The sequence below is a fragment of the Paroedura picta genome, chromosome 10, assembly GCF_049243985.1.
Source record: "Paroedura picta isolate Pp20150507F chromosome 10, Ppicta_v3.0, whole genome shotgun sequence".
Lineage (NCBI taxonomy): Eukaryota > Metazoa > Chordata > Lepidosauria > Squamata > Gekkonidae > Paroedura > Paroedura picta.
In genome coordinates, this window is record NC_135378.1 from 37,396,563 (window position 1) to 37,412,512 (window position 15,950).

General features: G+C 46.7%; 2 protein-coding genes and 1 long non-coding RNA gene across 3 annotated transcripts in view; 1 reads left to right on the plus strand and 2 right to left on the minus strand.

Moving 5' to 3' along the window:
* WWC2 (WW and C2 domain containing 2) overlaps positions 1 to 15,950 on the minus strand; it is a 165,711-nt gene that overhangs the window by 15,801 nt on the left and 133,960 nt on the right. The window contains exons 16-18 of the mRNA XM_077302315.1: positions 7,356 to 7,520; positions 6,207 to 6,337; positions 3,559 to 3,757 (exon numbers count right to left, since the gene is read on the minus strand). Of these exons, the coding sequence (XP_077158430.1) occupies positions 3,559 to 3,757; positions 6,207 to 6,337; positions 7,356 to 7,520 (495 nt within the window). The remainder of the gene's footprint in view (positions 1 to 3,558; positions 3,758 to 6,206; positions 6,338 to 7,355; positions 7,521 to 15,950) is intronic.
* Positions 8,440 to 14,135, plus strand: LOC143819669 (uncharacterized). The gene is made up of 5 exons (XM_077301551.1): positions 8,440 to 8,490; positions 11,780 to 12,038; positions 12,588 to 12,671; positions 12,850 to 12,933; positions 13,213 to 14,135. Exons 1-5 carry the CDS (start codon positions 8,440 to 8,442, stop codon positions 13,740 to 13,742), a joined length of 1,008 nt encoding a protein of 335 aa, XP_077157666.1. The 3' UTR covers positions 13,743 to 14,135.
* Positions 14,271 to 15,852, minus strand: LOC143819992 (uncharacterized). Its single transcript, XR_013225192.1, has 3 exons — positions 14,702 to 15,852; positions 14,463 to 14,582; positions 14,271 to 14,329 (listed from the first exon to the last, which is right to left on the minus strand). It is a non-coding gene; the product is annotated as an uncharacterized LOC143819992 (long non-coding RNA).

Genomic DNA, 15,950 nt, shown 5'->3' on the forward strand with positions numbered 1-15,950 from the left:
AGGCATTATGAGTGGGATCCCAAGAGGCAGACAGTAGGATTCGTCACAAAAGTCGAATCCTGGATTTCTGCAGAGTGCTCTCCCCCCACCCCTCCCCTCCCCACCCCAGTGTAGCATTGCACACCATATAAGCCATATGATTCCAGAATGTCCTGCAAGTCTCTCCCCGTTTCAGAGAAACAGAATACTGCAGGAGGGAGGAAGAAATGGTGAATCTCCATTCTATTAGCGGAAATCGGCAGTTTGAACCCAGGCTGTGGTACCAAGGAATCCTAGGCAGAGTCTGCACTTACTTTGTTTATTCCATTGTCAATCCTGTAGAATTCAGATCGCTTTGAACTCAGGTCTTCCTCTCCCCCCCTCCCCATTGAAACAGGAAACTGTTCTGCACGTGGTTAGGGTTGTTCAGAACGGGGGGGGGGGGGAGCCAAGCCTCTTTCTTTCTTTTCTTGAAGGGTGGGGGGAGAGGAGCCAAGCAGGGAGCCTCTTTCTTTTCTTGGAAGGGGGGGGGGAGATGATCAAAAAAGGCAGAGAAGGGTTCCAGGACCGACAGAAGTTGAGAGAAATTAGGGGCTTCTCCTTTAAGGCAAGTTTGTCACACGACCACCTGTGGCCAATCACGGGTTCTCTACCACGGAGGAGAGCCCAGATTCAAAACAGCCTTTAAATATTGAGGGTTAAAAGCACTCTAAGATATTGCACAATAAAGGTAGGGTCACTCCGGATCAATCCTTCTTGCTGCAGAAGGAAATTTTAAATCACCCCAAATCAAAACGGAAATCACATTCTGTGTAGAGGACAGGGACTGAATCAATCTGGGGTTGGAATAAAAGCTCCATGCAGTTTACACCCTAGCCTGTTCAGGAGTTCAGGTCAGCATACATGTCTCTCAGCTCTGTTCTGTTTTATCCTCACCATCCTGTAAGGCAGATGAACCTGAGAGAGAGTGGCCAAGTATCACCCAACAGATTTCCAAAGCACAGTAGGGATTCGAACCTGGATCTCTTAGATCCTAGTCTAATCTCTACAGTACTCCAAGACTGAGAAATGATCTTGCTTATATGGGATTCCAGAAACTCTCATGTGTTTAAAAAAGAATTTCTGCAACTACAGTCATGGAGACCTCCAGTACATACATAAAAACACATCAGGCCTGAAATAGGTACCCAGCATTATTCAGTTTTCTTGATGCTGCTTATCTGTATTTGCTGAACATTGTGATTGGAGTTGGTTGTTTGTTTTCTGTAGGCTCAGGCACAGATTTCCTACATAAATTCTAGAAGCTGTCCTTTCTTGCTTTCACAGTATAAAGGGAATTTATGAAAAATGCTGTGGTTATGACTGTCATCTTTCTCCACAGTAATATTCACTTTTCAATAGAACTCCTGGTGGCTTGTATTTTCCCTGGCAAATCTGCTTCTTGGTCTGAATGTGTAACACTTGAACCCCAAGAAGCTTCGGTCGGATGCCTGACCTCTCAGGATGGAAAATGGTTCAATCCTGACAACAGCTGCTAAACGGCTGAACGTGCTAGGATAAAACTACATAAGAACAGATTTTACAGGACATTCTTTTATGCCTAGAATTACTGGACCATGCAATGAGCTCTACTTGGGATTACCTGTGAACAGAGCAACTACTGCTGGTTGGGGCTAGCTAAAGAAGATGAAGAAGAAAAAGAGTTGGTTCTTATATGCTGCTTTTCCCTACCCGAAGGAGGCTCAAAGCGGCTTACAGTCGCCTTCCCATTCCTCTCCCCACAACAGACACCCTGTGGGGTGGCTGAGGCTGAGAGAGCGCTGATATCACTGCCCGGTCTGAACAGTTTTATCAGTGCCTTGGCGAGCCCAAGGTCACCCAGCTGGTTGCATGTGGGGGAGCGCAGAATCGAACCTGGCATGCCAGATTAGAAGTCCGCACTCCTAACCACTACACCAAACTGGCTCTCAGAGCATGTGACCCTGATTGTGACTGGAGGACCAGATAGGGCTCATGGGGACCAGGATTCAGGGTGCATTGGCCTATATATCTCCCTCAAGCAAAATGTGTAGGTCCCAGCCAAGGAATCCAAGTGGGTCGGATATGACCCAACATGAGTTCCATAGAGTGGGGTGAGATAATGGCCTCGATGGCCCTAGGAGAACAGAGTATGCACTCAGGCGTGGATCTGCAGGCACTTGGGAGTAAGGCTCCAAGGAAGGAGCCAAATGCTGGGTGTGGCACTCACTGGGTGGCCAGAAGAGAAAGAAGGTACTGCCACACTGTAACAACAGCTGGTTGACTGGAACCACATCCATCAGGATACTAAAGAAGACACTTGCACTGTTGTCAGGTCTCATGTGCTGTGTGCCTGGTAACAGAGTTTTGGCCCCTACCCAGCCTGCTGTGAACATCCACCATTTAGGTGAGCCCAGAATTGTCAGTCACCCCAGTGCTGATGCTAGAGAATTATACTGGATACCGATCTGCTCCTAAACGCAATTCAAGGTATTGACTTGGTCCTTTAAATGTTTCGATCTTCAGAAGGCAGCAAAGACCATTTTATCTACAACTCAGATGGGTAGCTGTGTTGGTCTGAAGTAGCACAACAAAATCAGAGTCCAGTAGCCCAACAAAGATTTATTCAAGGCGTGAGCTTTCGAGTGCAAGCACTCTTCCTCAGACTAGTCTCTTGAATAAATCTTTGTTGGTCTTAAAGGTGCTACTGGACTCTTATTTTGTTCATTTGCAATTATTTGACTAATTAAGTTTGTATTTATTGGCACTCCTAATTGAGATTTTAAATTGTATTTTTAATGTGTGGGTGTGTTTTTAAGATATCTTTGTTTTATTTACATTGTAAGTCACCTTGAGTTCTGCAAGGCAGAAAGGCGGATAATAAATAAATAATAAATAAATAACACATACATAAAACCAGGAAGTCGACTTCTTCCAGTGCAAGAGTGACAGGGGCTCCCTGAGATGCCTGAACAGAGCAAACCCTTGCTTTGAGAGAGGGCAGCAAAAGAGAGTGCAGGAAGGACACCATTCACAGTTTGTTATATTTATAGGCTAGTTTATGTGTCTGTATGTGTGCGCACACATGCAAATTTCCTACATTACCCTACAGAACCTAGTCCTTACTATTAAAACTTCATAACAAATGCGAGAACAATTTTTCCCCCACCACACGTGTACACAAGTATAGCTTTAACATTAAATAACCTATTAAATATTTAATACATTCATTATTAAACATGAATAATCTACCAAATAAACATTAAATGTTAACTAGCAACGCTGAATGCTTTTCTTGTGGAGTTTGGGCCCTCCTTTTTCTTCCTTTTATTGTAGACCAAAGAAAAAACAGAACCATGTTATAAAACGATGGAGGTTTTTAGAGGCCGAGCTGACTTTCTATATTTATTAGCGACACCGAACATTATAAACAAATTCCTCGTGACAAATTTCAGGGTGTTAAAATTAAACACCCCCCCCCCTGGGATGAGCCTGGAACAGCCACGGGCTTATGAAGCTTCCCTCATAGTGCTTTAGGGAAACATAATCTAAAATATTCACCAGCGTGGGCGGTACTGTTGCTAGCTCGTTGCAACACAAATCTGCAGGGCCGCCGTTTTCTTCCTTCTGGACTTCATTTGCTTCTACCAACTGGGAGCAGAAGCTGTTGTCTTCTGCATAGGGACCTCCCTCTGCTCCTCTTACATGGTCCTCTTCTTCAGCCACTGTCCTGCTGGCAGTCTCTGTCAGCATTCCTAGCCTGTGAGGAAAACAAAAACAAAAACCAACCAACCTCAAGTTGACCTTTGAACCAGCAAGACCTGTAAAAGAGAAAGCTGCTGGTCTGTGCAGAAGCGGAACTCTACACAAAACGATTTATTACTGTGGCCATGTTACCTTGGTACGAACTAGATCAGAACTGCACCGCTTCCCACCTACCTTCTGCCATATGAATGTATTATATTACTTATCCTCTCCAAAGAAAACAACACATTTTGTTTCAAAGAGTCTCCTCTGGGGCTTTTTGATATAAAAACATTCCTTGAAACATCCACACATTTTTTTGCAGTATATTTCTTTTTCAGTGTTTCCTTTTCAGAGGGCCATTTCGCACGGCTTCAAAATAGCACAATGGTTGCTAATTGAAAACGCTACTAATTTGCCTTAACGCACGACGTCGCAGACAATCTGCAACACTCCTGAAACCAATCAGCAAAAAGCGCTTCGTTGTAGCGCTTTTAGGGGAATCCAGAAAAGTGGATTCACCCTCCGGATAGCGATACACTCCTGCAACCAATCTGCAACACTAGCGCTAAAGACCTGTGCGTTACCATTGTTGCGGGTTCTTCAAAGTCCCTCCTCCTGAGCCTGTCCTCCAAACTTCCGGCGAAGCGATCGCCATTTTTTTTTCTCCGAGCGAGCGGGGATAAACGCACCAGCGAGCCTCTTTCTGTTTAGAGGCTTCCCTGGCTTCAGTCCTTCACCTTTAGTCACTAAGCACAAACCACATAAAAGCCCGTTTGCTGAAATAAAGTCCCTTTATTTTTTACACATTAATTCAGCCAAAAATCGGGCCCGTGAGAGGGGGGGGGGATTTTTTTTTTATCACTCGAGGCAGCGTGCCAACGATCATACAATCAAACGACAGCTCACATTAGGCAGCTGGATGGGTCTCTCCGTTGCAACGAATCTACCTAGATTCGTTGCTATGGGTCTGTTTTTTTTTTTTTAAACCTTTCTTAAAGGGAAAGGGGCTGTTTGGGAGCATGCTAACGGCTGCCCATTGGCTGCTTGACGGCCAGGGGCGGGACGAGCTTGGCAATAGCGCTTCCTTTCTAGCGATTTCTGCCGAGACCGGAAGCCTGTGGGAAACGCTAAAAAACGCAACTGATTCCACTACAAAGGCAAGTATGCATAACGATGAATTCCACTATTTTAAATGGCGATTTTTCATTCCGCAAACAATTTGCAACAAAGATCCCCGTGCGTAAAGGCCCAGAGTGTTAACACACATTAGCAACTACAGACTAGTTCACATTGTATTCTCAATAGGTATACCAAGAAAATAAAGTATAAATATGTAGGCTGGATCCAGCAGCAGATATCTGCTAGTGAAAAGAGAAGAGTGACTTTCATTGATTTCCCCCTTCCTCTGCAGGCCTTCATGCTATTCTTGGGGGACCAGTTCTCCCAGAAGTAACATTTTGGGGAACATTTTGGCTGCGGCAGGCCAGGAGAGGTGAGAAAAACGTCATTCCATTGATGGAAATCCATCCTGCCAGCAGATACTACAGCTGGGGTTGACCCCGTGATTTGGCACCATGAGAACAAACCCAGCATTTGTTATTGTGTGTCATGTAGAAATGAGCAGAGATACATTGTTGTTTCCAACTGAGAAACATATCCAAACATTTCTACAAGCGGCCTTAATATAGCTGGGAAATTCACACTAGACAGTATCTATAAAAAGAGACCAGTTATCAGGAGTCTGTGTTTATTATAACCCAAGAAGAAGAGTTGGTTTTTGTACCCTACTTTTTACTACCTGAAGTAACCCCAAAGCACCTTACAATTGCATTTACCTCACCCTGCAACAGACACCCTGGAAATAGGTGAGGCAATTGATGCTGTGTTCACTGATCTTATAACAGTTCGCACCGCTGAAGAGACAAACAACTTTTTTTTTTTAATGGCTTGTCTCTTCAGCAGTGAATTGCTCCAGCTGCAGCATGCATGATCAGGGCTACCAGCTTTGGGTATAGAAATACCTGGAGAGTTTAGGGTCAGAGCCTGGGAATGTGAGGATTATGGAGGGAAGTGAACTCAGCAGGGTGCAATGTCTTAGAGGCAACCTCCCAAAGCAGCTATTTTATCCAGGTGAAGTGATTTCTGTTGTGTGGAGATCTCCAGACCACACTTTCCAATGTGCCCAAAGCAGGGGTCGTCAACCTGTGGTCCTCCAGATGTTCATGGACTACAATTCCCATGAGCCCCTGCCAGCATTTGCTGGCAGGGGCTCATTGGAATTGTAGTCCATGAACATCTGGAGGACCACAGGTTGACTACCCCTTGCCCAAAGCATTCAGTTCTTTTCCCCCCGTTTAGTATCTGGTGGCAAGTAGAAGGTTATTTCAGTGGTCTGTTTCACTATGTTTTGTGATATGAAATGCTGTTTTTATCTCTCAAAATAACCATAAACCACAGTTTACCATTCTTGCTCAGCACTCTGGGACTCCTGAACTTCCTTTTCTTCTTCCTCTTCTTCCTCCTCTTCTGCCAACTCTTGCTCTACTGCTTCCAGTTCGGCTGAAGTCCTTTCTAGTAAGGCTGACACAGCATCCTAACAGAAATTCGAAGGCAGGGCTACATATTACAGTAAACTGGTGTGGTGGTATTTTTTTTTAATACAGAAGGGACAGATATTATTGATAAAACCTATTCCATAATATTTGTGAATATTGACAAAGTGTGCTTTAAAAACAGTGCCAGTCTAGTGTGCTATACTGAGGTCTACATTTGGGATTAAGCTGACTGTGAAAACATCTGCTCAATGTTTTCGATCCACTCCGGAGCTGATTCAAATATTCCATCCCAGAGGTGGCACAATCTTCCTCAGTGATTGTTACCACCTCAGATTTTCCATGGGAAGTTCAAAAGCAAGGATGCTTTGTTGTTTTTTTTAACTGTACTTTTACAGTAAAGTAAAAGTTGGTTCTTATATGCCGCTTTTCTCTACCCAAAGGAGTCTCAAAGCGGCTTCCAATCGCCTTCCTTTTCCTCTTCCCACAACAGACACCCTGTGAGGTGGGTGAGGCTGAGAGAGCCCTGATATCGCTGCTCAGCCAGAACAGCTTTATCAGTGCTGTGGCAAGCCCAAGGTTACCCAGCAGGCTGCATGTGGGGGAATGTAGAATCGAACTCAGCTCGCCAGATTAAAAGTCCGCACTCCTAACCGCTACACCAAGCTGGCTCTCAAGTACCACAACATTTTAAAACAAAAGTAAACCCAGCAGAAACAAACACACCAGTTGCAGTCCAGAAAAGACAAGGTTCCCTCTGGGGAAAAAACAGACATTTACACAAATGTAATCCATTTGGAACTGATACTATTAATGTGTATGTTGTACTTGAAAGCAGGGACTCAAATACTAAACAGAATGCAAGTGGAAGAACTGAATGATTCAATGTTTCCTGATTATAAAAGGAAACAAAACCCCCACTTGGGTGGCTAGTTGCACTAAAATGTTACCTCATCCCACATGACAACCTCACTTGGCATTCAACTAATAAGAATGACAAAAGGGAGCACCTCAGCAGGTAATGAACTTATTTCACAGATGTCACCACAGGCTGCTCACCAAGTCCAAGGAGCCTGACAGCTGACCGACTGGAGCCAATATGGGATCTTCCTTTGGCTCTTTGTTCTTCTTTCCAGGAACCTGCTTGCAAGCCAGCAAGTTATACCACAGAGTAGAAGTCTCATTTGAAAACGACAAGTCTGCCAGGCTTATCTGAGTTCCAGCCTAGGTAGAGATGACAAAGATAAATACATGGGGTCATTTTAATATATTGTCATGTAAAAATGATAAACTGCAAATATTTCTAAGTTGTTTTGCATCTGGAAAATGGTTTCACATGTATTTACGTTGGCTCTTCAAATGCTACATACCACTTCACAGAAGAAAAAAAACTTCGACACACCTGGGCCTTTTAAAGTACAGTGAATGCACTTTAGCCACTCTTCAAACAAAAGTTAAACTAACTCAAATGCTATGTTTATACACTTAAGAGTGAGGGAACTCACAGGGGAGCAGAAATGTCTTTTCCTTCCTTCCCAGTGGTCCTCTTATCTCTATCTGCACTTTCCCTCCTTGCCCCCCACTCATTTGCTCTGGCAATCCTATATTATCACCCTTGATATTGTAACATAGTTTTGTAAGATCTCTAGCAGCATTTTTTTAAAAGTTTGTGGAGTTTTTTCTGTTTTTAATTTAAACATTTTGGAAGCAGATCTATAATCAGCCTTTCGAGGCTGGAAGAGGAATAAGCATATGCCTGTTGATTCCACCATCCATATAAAAGGAGTGAGGTGAACATTTCATGTGAAGGCATACTTCGAGTAATCCCCTCTCCCCTTGCAAAAGGTCCCAGTGTAAAGGAATGTTGTATGAACCGCTACAGTAGACATTTCATTTGTACATGGTGGAGGGATCACTGGCTTTTTAAGTGCACAAACTGGGATTTTGCTAAAAGGATAGGACAAAGAAGAGGGAAGTGAAGAGCTGAGCAATGGAATTGTGAAGACACGAGTGGGATGCTGCAAGATTTACTAGGCTACCTGGGAGCAGTCAGCAGAAAAAGGATGAAAAAATATTGACAAGACAATAGTTTCTTGGTTTGTATAACAGAAAGAACAAAGGCGTTCAAGGCACAACAACTGGCATGGCAGAAATCTTAACTGAAGGGGGGCACAAGGAATCAAGGCGAAAGAAGGTACATAAAATAGTTTGTTTAATTGGTTTCTTCTCTATGAATAGCCTGGCTTATTTTTTTATTTTAAGTAAATAGCCTGAAAACATTAAAGAAGAGACAGTGCACATCCACAAGGGGGAAAATAAGTCATTTATATTCTGTAAATCTAATCAAGTGTAATAGATCCATGCAACAGAGAGTACTGGCTAAGTTGATGCCTGGGGCATAATATAGTTGGCCTCAGTCCATTGTCTTCATGAGAGGAAAAGTGGTTTTATATGCAAGGGAAGAAAAATCAAGCTCACATCAGGAAGCTTTGAGAGCCCGACTGTGCCACATGCCTCAGGCACCAGAGCTTTACACTCTGAGAGTGTCCATAGTTATTAAACAATAAGGCTTGGTGGTACTGGGCAGCTACAATGAAAAATAAAGCAATCACCATCTTCCCATCACAATATCATACAAAGGAAAGTTGAGGGGTTTGTATGATACACCTCTGCTGCAGAGCCAAGAAGGCAGACTTAGCTCATTGGCAGAGATCATGCTTAGCAAGCTGAGCCCTTGGAATCTGCCACTGACAGAGCTGGGAAAGGTTTCTGCTTGGAGTCTTGGGTGAAGAGCTGTTGTCAGTCAGAATAGGATACTCTGACTCAGTTGAGGCTCCTCTATATATTCACCTCAATACTGAACGTGAGCAAAACATTAGTCTTGAAGAAATCTGTCTTGTATATCATCCCTGTGTTGATAACAGACAATATTTGTCACAGCATCAAATGGGTACCATGGTGCCAGGCAATTCCTTAAAACAGAAGGCGATTGGGCCTGAGTGGGGATTTTCAACCAATAAGGAAAAGGCAGTCTGAGAGATCTACCCAGCAACTGTTGATGAAACCAGACTGGTTGTTTCCAATTGGTGGAATACCACTCAGGGCTTTGCAGGAATCAGGCTGGCTTCCAGCAGCCTCTCCAAGCCAAGCACGAGTGGCCAAGGAGAGGCTTTGCAGACTCCTCGCTTCCTTCCAGAGCTCGGTGGGGGCTCCTTCATTCCACCCATGAGTAGTTCTGGCTACTTTGGAGTCTTCAAGCCACCCGCTAACCCCCCCTCCCAACACCTCCTAACCAGCCTGGACCCCGCCTGGGCTGAAAGCCTCAACTGAGCCCTATTAGCCAAAAGCAGAGGCAGGAGCCTAGGCAGCTATGGCCAGCTCCCCACCCGGGGGAGAGACTGATGCAACCCCCCCCCCCAGGCCTGCTGTGGGCCTGGCAAGTGTGAGCCACTCACTGGCAGATGTATGTTGTTGGGATGAGTTGGGCAAACTTGGCAGCTCAGCAGTGCACAATGGCTTTCTTAAACCCAGCTTGGAAAGCCTCACCCACTCACGTGGCTATGGCCAGTAGCCCAGAACTCTTGCCCCTGTGCACATGGCCCTGTCCATAAAGGTGTGCAGAAAGGCCTTTGGGTGCCCTCCAGTAGTGGCCTGGGGTGTACCTAGGGTGGGCTGGCACAGCTACATTCCTCAAAAGGTTCCTAAGAGGAGCAGCAAGAGCCATGGTCCTGCCTGGCTGCAGCTTTGTGGGAAAGTGGGGGGCATTTCCCACGGCTTAAAAATAGCACAATGGTTGCTGATTGAAAACGCTACTAATTTGCCATAACGCACGACGTCGTAAACGATCTGCAACAATCCTGAAACCGACCCGCCAAAAGCGCTTCGTTGTAGCGCTTTTAGGGGAATCCAGAAAACTGGATTCACCCTCCGGATAGCGATACACTCCTGCAACCAATCTGCAACAGTAGCGCTAAAGACCTGTGCGTTACCATTGTTGCGGGTTCTTCAAAGTCCCTCCTCCCGAGCCTGTCCTCCAAACTTCCGGCGAACTGTTCGCCATTTTTTTTTTCTCCGAGCGAGCGGGGATCTACGAGGCAACGGGACAGCGACTGGCTTTCAAGCACGATTACTTTCGGAAATTCTGCCCGGACACCACAAGAGTTTTTCACAAGCACAGTGGCACACACCGTCACGTTCCCAAAATTTGCCCAAAGCTTAAAACCCCGTCTACCATCGGCCAGTCCTAGCGGAGTCAACGTACAGGGAGCATTTTAAAAAATTTTCCTCTGAGCGTGCCAACGAACATTCGCCGCTCGCAGTCTCCTGCTTAGCTTAGAGGGGTTCAATAGACATGATTCGTGGTGATATCATGAGGGGCGGCTTATGTGTAGTGGGTCTTTGTGTGGTTCCCGGTGCGTGCTTGTGCTTGGGTGCGGACAACCCCTTCCATTGGCGGCTAGACCTCCGGCAAGCGGAGTTGCCGTCCCCCGTTCATTTTAAAAAATTTTCCTCTGAGCGTGCCAACGAACGGTCGCCGCTCGCAGTCTCCTGCTTAGCTTACAGGGGTTCAATAGACATGATTCGAGGTGATATCATGAGGGGCGGCTTATGTGTAGTGGGTCTTTGTGTGGTTCCCGGTGCGTGCTTGTGCTTGGGTGCGGACAACCCCTTCCATTGGCAGCTATACCTCCGGCAAGCGGAGTCGCCGTCCCCCGTTCATTTTAAAAAACATTCCTCTGAGCGTGCCAACGAACGTACGCCAGTAACATGTCATGTTTGGTTGATTTATGCTGTGGCTGGTGAATATTATTGGGGAACTGCCGAGTACTGCTGCACTTGCTCTCGGTTGAACACCGGCATGCGTTTGTGTAATGGCGGACATTTTCCTAAAATGGCTCCCGCTGCATGTTCAAACTGCTCTTCTCTCGTGTAAACGAATCAGCGCATGCGTTAAGTCAAACAACAAGGGCGCCAATCTGGCCATTAGGAGCAGATCCTGTTCCCGCGCGAGGAGTTTTGAACGTGACATGTGACCTAATGTGGCCAATGCGCGTGTCCCCTACTGCCCTCTACCAATCAGGAGCCGGCTAGTCCCTTTGTCTTTGTGTGCGGGAAGGTATATGATCCGTTGCACCCTGCACCTTCCACCACCATTTTGCTCAGCTACTAGCGAAAGCAACATGGAATCGTCTTCTCAAGCCTCGTCCGTCCCTGCAACCGGCCGTGGCCCAACTTGGAGGGACGCGGAGATCAGGGACCTGATCGGGATTTTCTCGGAGGAGAAAATCCAGGACGCGTTCCAGTCCTCCCACAGGAATAGGGAGGTATTCGAACAAGTGGCCATTAAGATGCGCGCCCTGGGCCACAACAGGACCGGCCTTGAATGCCGGTCGAAGACCAAGACAATGAGGGCAGAGTATATGCGTGCCGTGAACCATAATAAGGGTTCCGGCAACGAGAAGGTTACCTGCCCCTACTTCGAGGAGCAGCGCCAGCTGTACGGAGACGGGGAAGGATCCAGCAGGCCGAAGCGCGTCGGCCGGAGCCTCAAGGTGGTTCGGAAGCCGGCTGCCCCGGTCGAGGAACCACCCGCTGAGGAGGATCCCGGCGAGGGCACCTCGTCCAGCTTTCGCCCTCCACCCCCCGTCCAGCAACGAGCCGCGGAATCGGTAACGCTGGACCTCATCGCCATCGTTCCTGGGGAGCCAGAGGAGGCTCCTGAGCAAACGCCCCTTGCCTCCGGTAAGTGATTTTCTTTTTATTTTATATTTCCTTTTGAGCAAATGTGTGTTCTGACGTTTGGGCATCGTTTTCTCGTCAGTTCGTTGCAACGCATAAGATGGTAGGCTGCTTGCTGTGTTTACTATTTGAAACGGTTTTAATTTTATAATTTAATTTTAATTTTTAAAAGATTTTAAAAGATGGTAGGCTGTGGAGTGCTTGCTGTGTTTACTATTTGAAACGGTTTTAATTTTATAATTTAATTTTAATTTTTAAAAGATTTTAAAAGATGGTAGGCTGTGGAGTGCTTGCTGTGTTTACTATTTGAAACGGTTTTGATTTCATCATTTAATTTTAATTTTTAAAAGATTTTAAAAGATGGTTGGCTGTGGAGTGCTTGATGTGGTTAGTATTTGAAACGGTCATGTTTAACCAACAGCCCCAAAATATTTGCTGCATGCCTCGCCCATAGGCCTTCTGCAGTACTTTGGCTCACTACTTTGGGAGCTTGCTTTGTGGTTCATGGTGTATGCTTGCTCATTTTTCACTATTTTCTGCTCTTGTCCACAGAGACACAGTTGCCAGGGACGGGGCCCCTCGAGTCTCCAGCAGCACCTGACGTGGATAGTGATTCGGGGGCATCAACTAACATTGGTAAGTATTAGTTAAAATAGGGGGGGGGCTGTTTTAACTGCTTTGTGCTTTTCTGTTTGTGCAGGGCAGCAGCACTGCTAAGAGAAAGAAGAGAGTCCCTCTGCGTTGCTGGTGTAGGCTTTGAAGCTGGCTTTGCCACCCTTTGGTCCTAGATCTGTTTTTTTTCCTTTTTTTGCAGATTTCATACCCGGAACACAGGAGGAGGAACAGCCTGGGGTGCTTGGACCTCCTGCCCGGCGCAGGCGGATACAGATTCAAGATGGTGAGCGTGCATGACCTGTTCCTTTCGAGCCATAGCTGCAGGACAATGTCGCTAGGCACTAACCATGTGCTCCCTTTTAATTGTTGAGAGTCCTGCTGTGAAAGTAGGCAAAAGTAAAAGCACACCATGGGCAAACAAACAATAGCCATGTGCTCGCCGGGGATTGTTTAAATTCTTGGCAGGAAAACACGGGGACAAAAAAGAACACCATGTCCACCATGGTGTGTTTTGACTTTATTGATGTTACTAACAGTTTTGTTTCTCATTTTTTGCCAACAGAGGTTCTTTCAGATGAGGAGGAGGAACCACCCCTGGCTCCAGGCAGCCCACCACCTAGAGGTGCGCTCCCAGCAGAGGAGAGGCTTACGAGGGAACGCGGCAGGCTGAGGCGCGTCTCCGTCTTGACAAGCGTGGGAGAGAGGCTCCTTGAGCACTGCTATGAGGAGTCACGGCGTGCCGCTGCCGCTGACCAAGCCATGCTCACACTCATTGCCCAGGAGGGGAGAAAATTGAGGGCAGTCCTTAGAGAGACAAACCAAATCCTACGCGAAGGCGTGGAGGAGGTGCGACTGATAAGGAGACTCATGGAGAGGGCTGTAGTGGTCATGGAAAGGGCCTACCCTCCACAAATCGCCCCCGCCCCCCCACCACCACCCCCACCACCACCCCCACCACCACCCACACCAACACCACCACTTCCAGCACCCACCCCACCGACTCCCTCTCAGAATGCCTCCACCCAAACACGAAGGAGGACTATTCTCGGAAAGAGAAAAATAAAACCAGCAGACAAGTACTCCCCCTCCTAGTTTTGCCCACTTTTTCTATTTCATGTTATCTGTGTTTTGTTGTTTGTTGAATAAAGTTTATATTTTTGACTCTGTCTCTGTGTACCCTACTGTAGAATCTGCAAGGCCGAAAGCGGCCTCTCTAGTGATTGTCTATATTGTGGTACTGCTGTGTGGGTTGGAGGTTGGAGGGGTGTTAGTTCAAGGAGTTTTAGGAGTGTGGTGTGGGGTTAAATATGTGCGAGTTTAAGAAGTCACACTGGAGTCTTGTTATAAAATTTGCAATAACATTTTATTTTAAAAAACATTTTAACAGGGGAAAAACATTAGGGAATGAAACTTGGAGCCCCACCAGCACCACCACCCCCCACCCCCCTGGAAAACCTATTTTTTTTAACAAAAGTATACATTTAACAGGGGAAAAACATTAGGGAATGAAACTTGGAGCCCCCCCCCCAACCCCTACCCCAAAACACAAACAGGAAACAAAACTCAGGTCCCACTGCTCCCCTGCCCAGCCCCTTCCATCTCCCTCACTCTCCTGCTCAACCTTCCCACGGACCCCCGGACTTTGCGGCGGAAGAGGTCCTCATCCTCCTTCTTCTTAACTGTGTGGGGAGGGAGAAAAAGTACACATTAGTGCCACACATATTTTCAAATTTCTTTAGTTTACATGCATACACTTTTAAGTGGCCTTAGCCACAGTGTGAGAAGAGTTGGGCAGTGGGGAACATAACCTACGTTCTTCCGCCTCCCTCTGTTGCCTTTGCTGCTCAATCTCCCCTTTCAGCTCTGCCACTTGAGCCTCCAGGGAAGTAACTCTGGCCTCCATCGCACGCAGCCTTGCCTCCACAGTTTCAGCTATAGGAATCAAACAAAGAATTTGATCACACTCCAAAAGGAAGCATCACATCAGGCTCCCATATGGCTCCATGGGGGTACACACACATGGGTCTCCCTCACAGACATAAAACTCTCACCTGCAGCCTGTCCCGAGGTGGAAGGTCCCTCTTCCTCCCCCTCCTCACGCTCAGGTGCTGTTGCCAGCTTGGATGGTGATTGTGTGGCTGGGCAAAGAAAAAGACAAATCATAATTAAAAGCACACAAAACAGAGATGAAACACAGCTGGTGGACACACCACAGTTAGAGTCTAAGCGCATAACCAAAGTGGTTCTACAGTACTGGCTGGCTAAGTCTGAGGGGGTTGACAGCATCTAAATACTTTCTCGAATTTCATTGGGGACAGTAGGGGAAAGAGGCAGCTAGTCATTCCATGCATGTTTAAGGGTAAAACACCAAAGTGGTTCTACAGTACTGGAGGGCTAAGTCAGAGGGGGTTGACAGCATCTAAATACTTTCTCGAATTTCATTGGGGACAGTAGGGGAAAGAGGCAGCTAGTCATTCCATGCATGTTTAAGGGCAAAACACAACGAGGGCAGCACTCACCCATATGCCTCCTCATGTCCAGGGGGGGCTTCCCAGCCTTCTCCCATATTTTTACCATCTGGTCGTGGAAGACCGTCCTCCCACTTGGCTGCGGGATCCCCCCCCACTGTTCCAGACTGTTTAGGAAGTCCAGCTTAAGGCGCTTGAATTTTGTCCGGACCTGCTCCCAGGTCCGGACGTAGCCCCTCTCCCTCAGCTTTGAAGCCAACACCAGGTAAGCACCCTTGGTGTGGCAGTGGGTGCTGGCCATAAGGCGGCCAACACTTTTCGATTGGAGCACAAGCTCCAGAAGTGCCTCAGCCTCGGCGCGCTGCCAGAAGGAGCCCTTCCGTGGCTTCGGCATCTTCGGAATGACGGTTAGGGAACGAACGTGCGTTGCTCCGATAGACCACCCCGTTTTTTAAATGTATCAAAGCTGCCCACCAATAAAATTATTCATTGGAACATAAGTGGATTGATCCTCCGGTTTGACAGGGGTCGCCAATACTTCCTGGCTACCCGCCTCCCCGAACTTTCCCCATTCAGCGCTTCCGTATTGTGTTTGTCAATTTCAGTTGGGAGTTAGCATTTAGGGCCGTCAAAGTGCTTTTGGACCAGAGAATCCCCGTTTTTTTGCTGGCAAAGTACACAAACCGCACAAGACAAGGTTAAACAAATAACACAAAACTTTATTCACCAACAAGAGAGTGGGAAAAACAATTAAACACGCCTCCTGTTTCTGTAGATGTGGGTGGCTATGGCGTCCCGAACCTTGCACCCCTCTGCATAGATTCTTCTTCTC

Excerpts from the sequence above, each read along its gene's own strand:
- LOC143819669 (XM_077301551.1), top strand. The coding sequence starts at position 8,440 with ATGGCAGAAATCTTAACTGAAGGGGGGCACAAGGAATCAAGGCGAAAG. Across the intron at positions 8,491-11,779 it reads AGGAATCAAGGCGAAAGAAG|GAGCAGCGCCAGCTGTACGG; the intron begins GTACATAAAATA and ends CCCTACTTCGAG. Across the intron at positions 12,672-12,849 it reads GGGGGCATCAACTAACATTG|ATTTCATACCCGGAACACAG; the intron begins GTAAGTATTAGT and ends CTTTTTTTGCAG.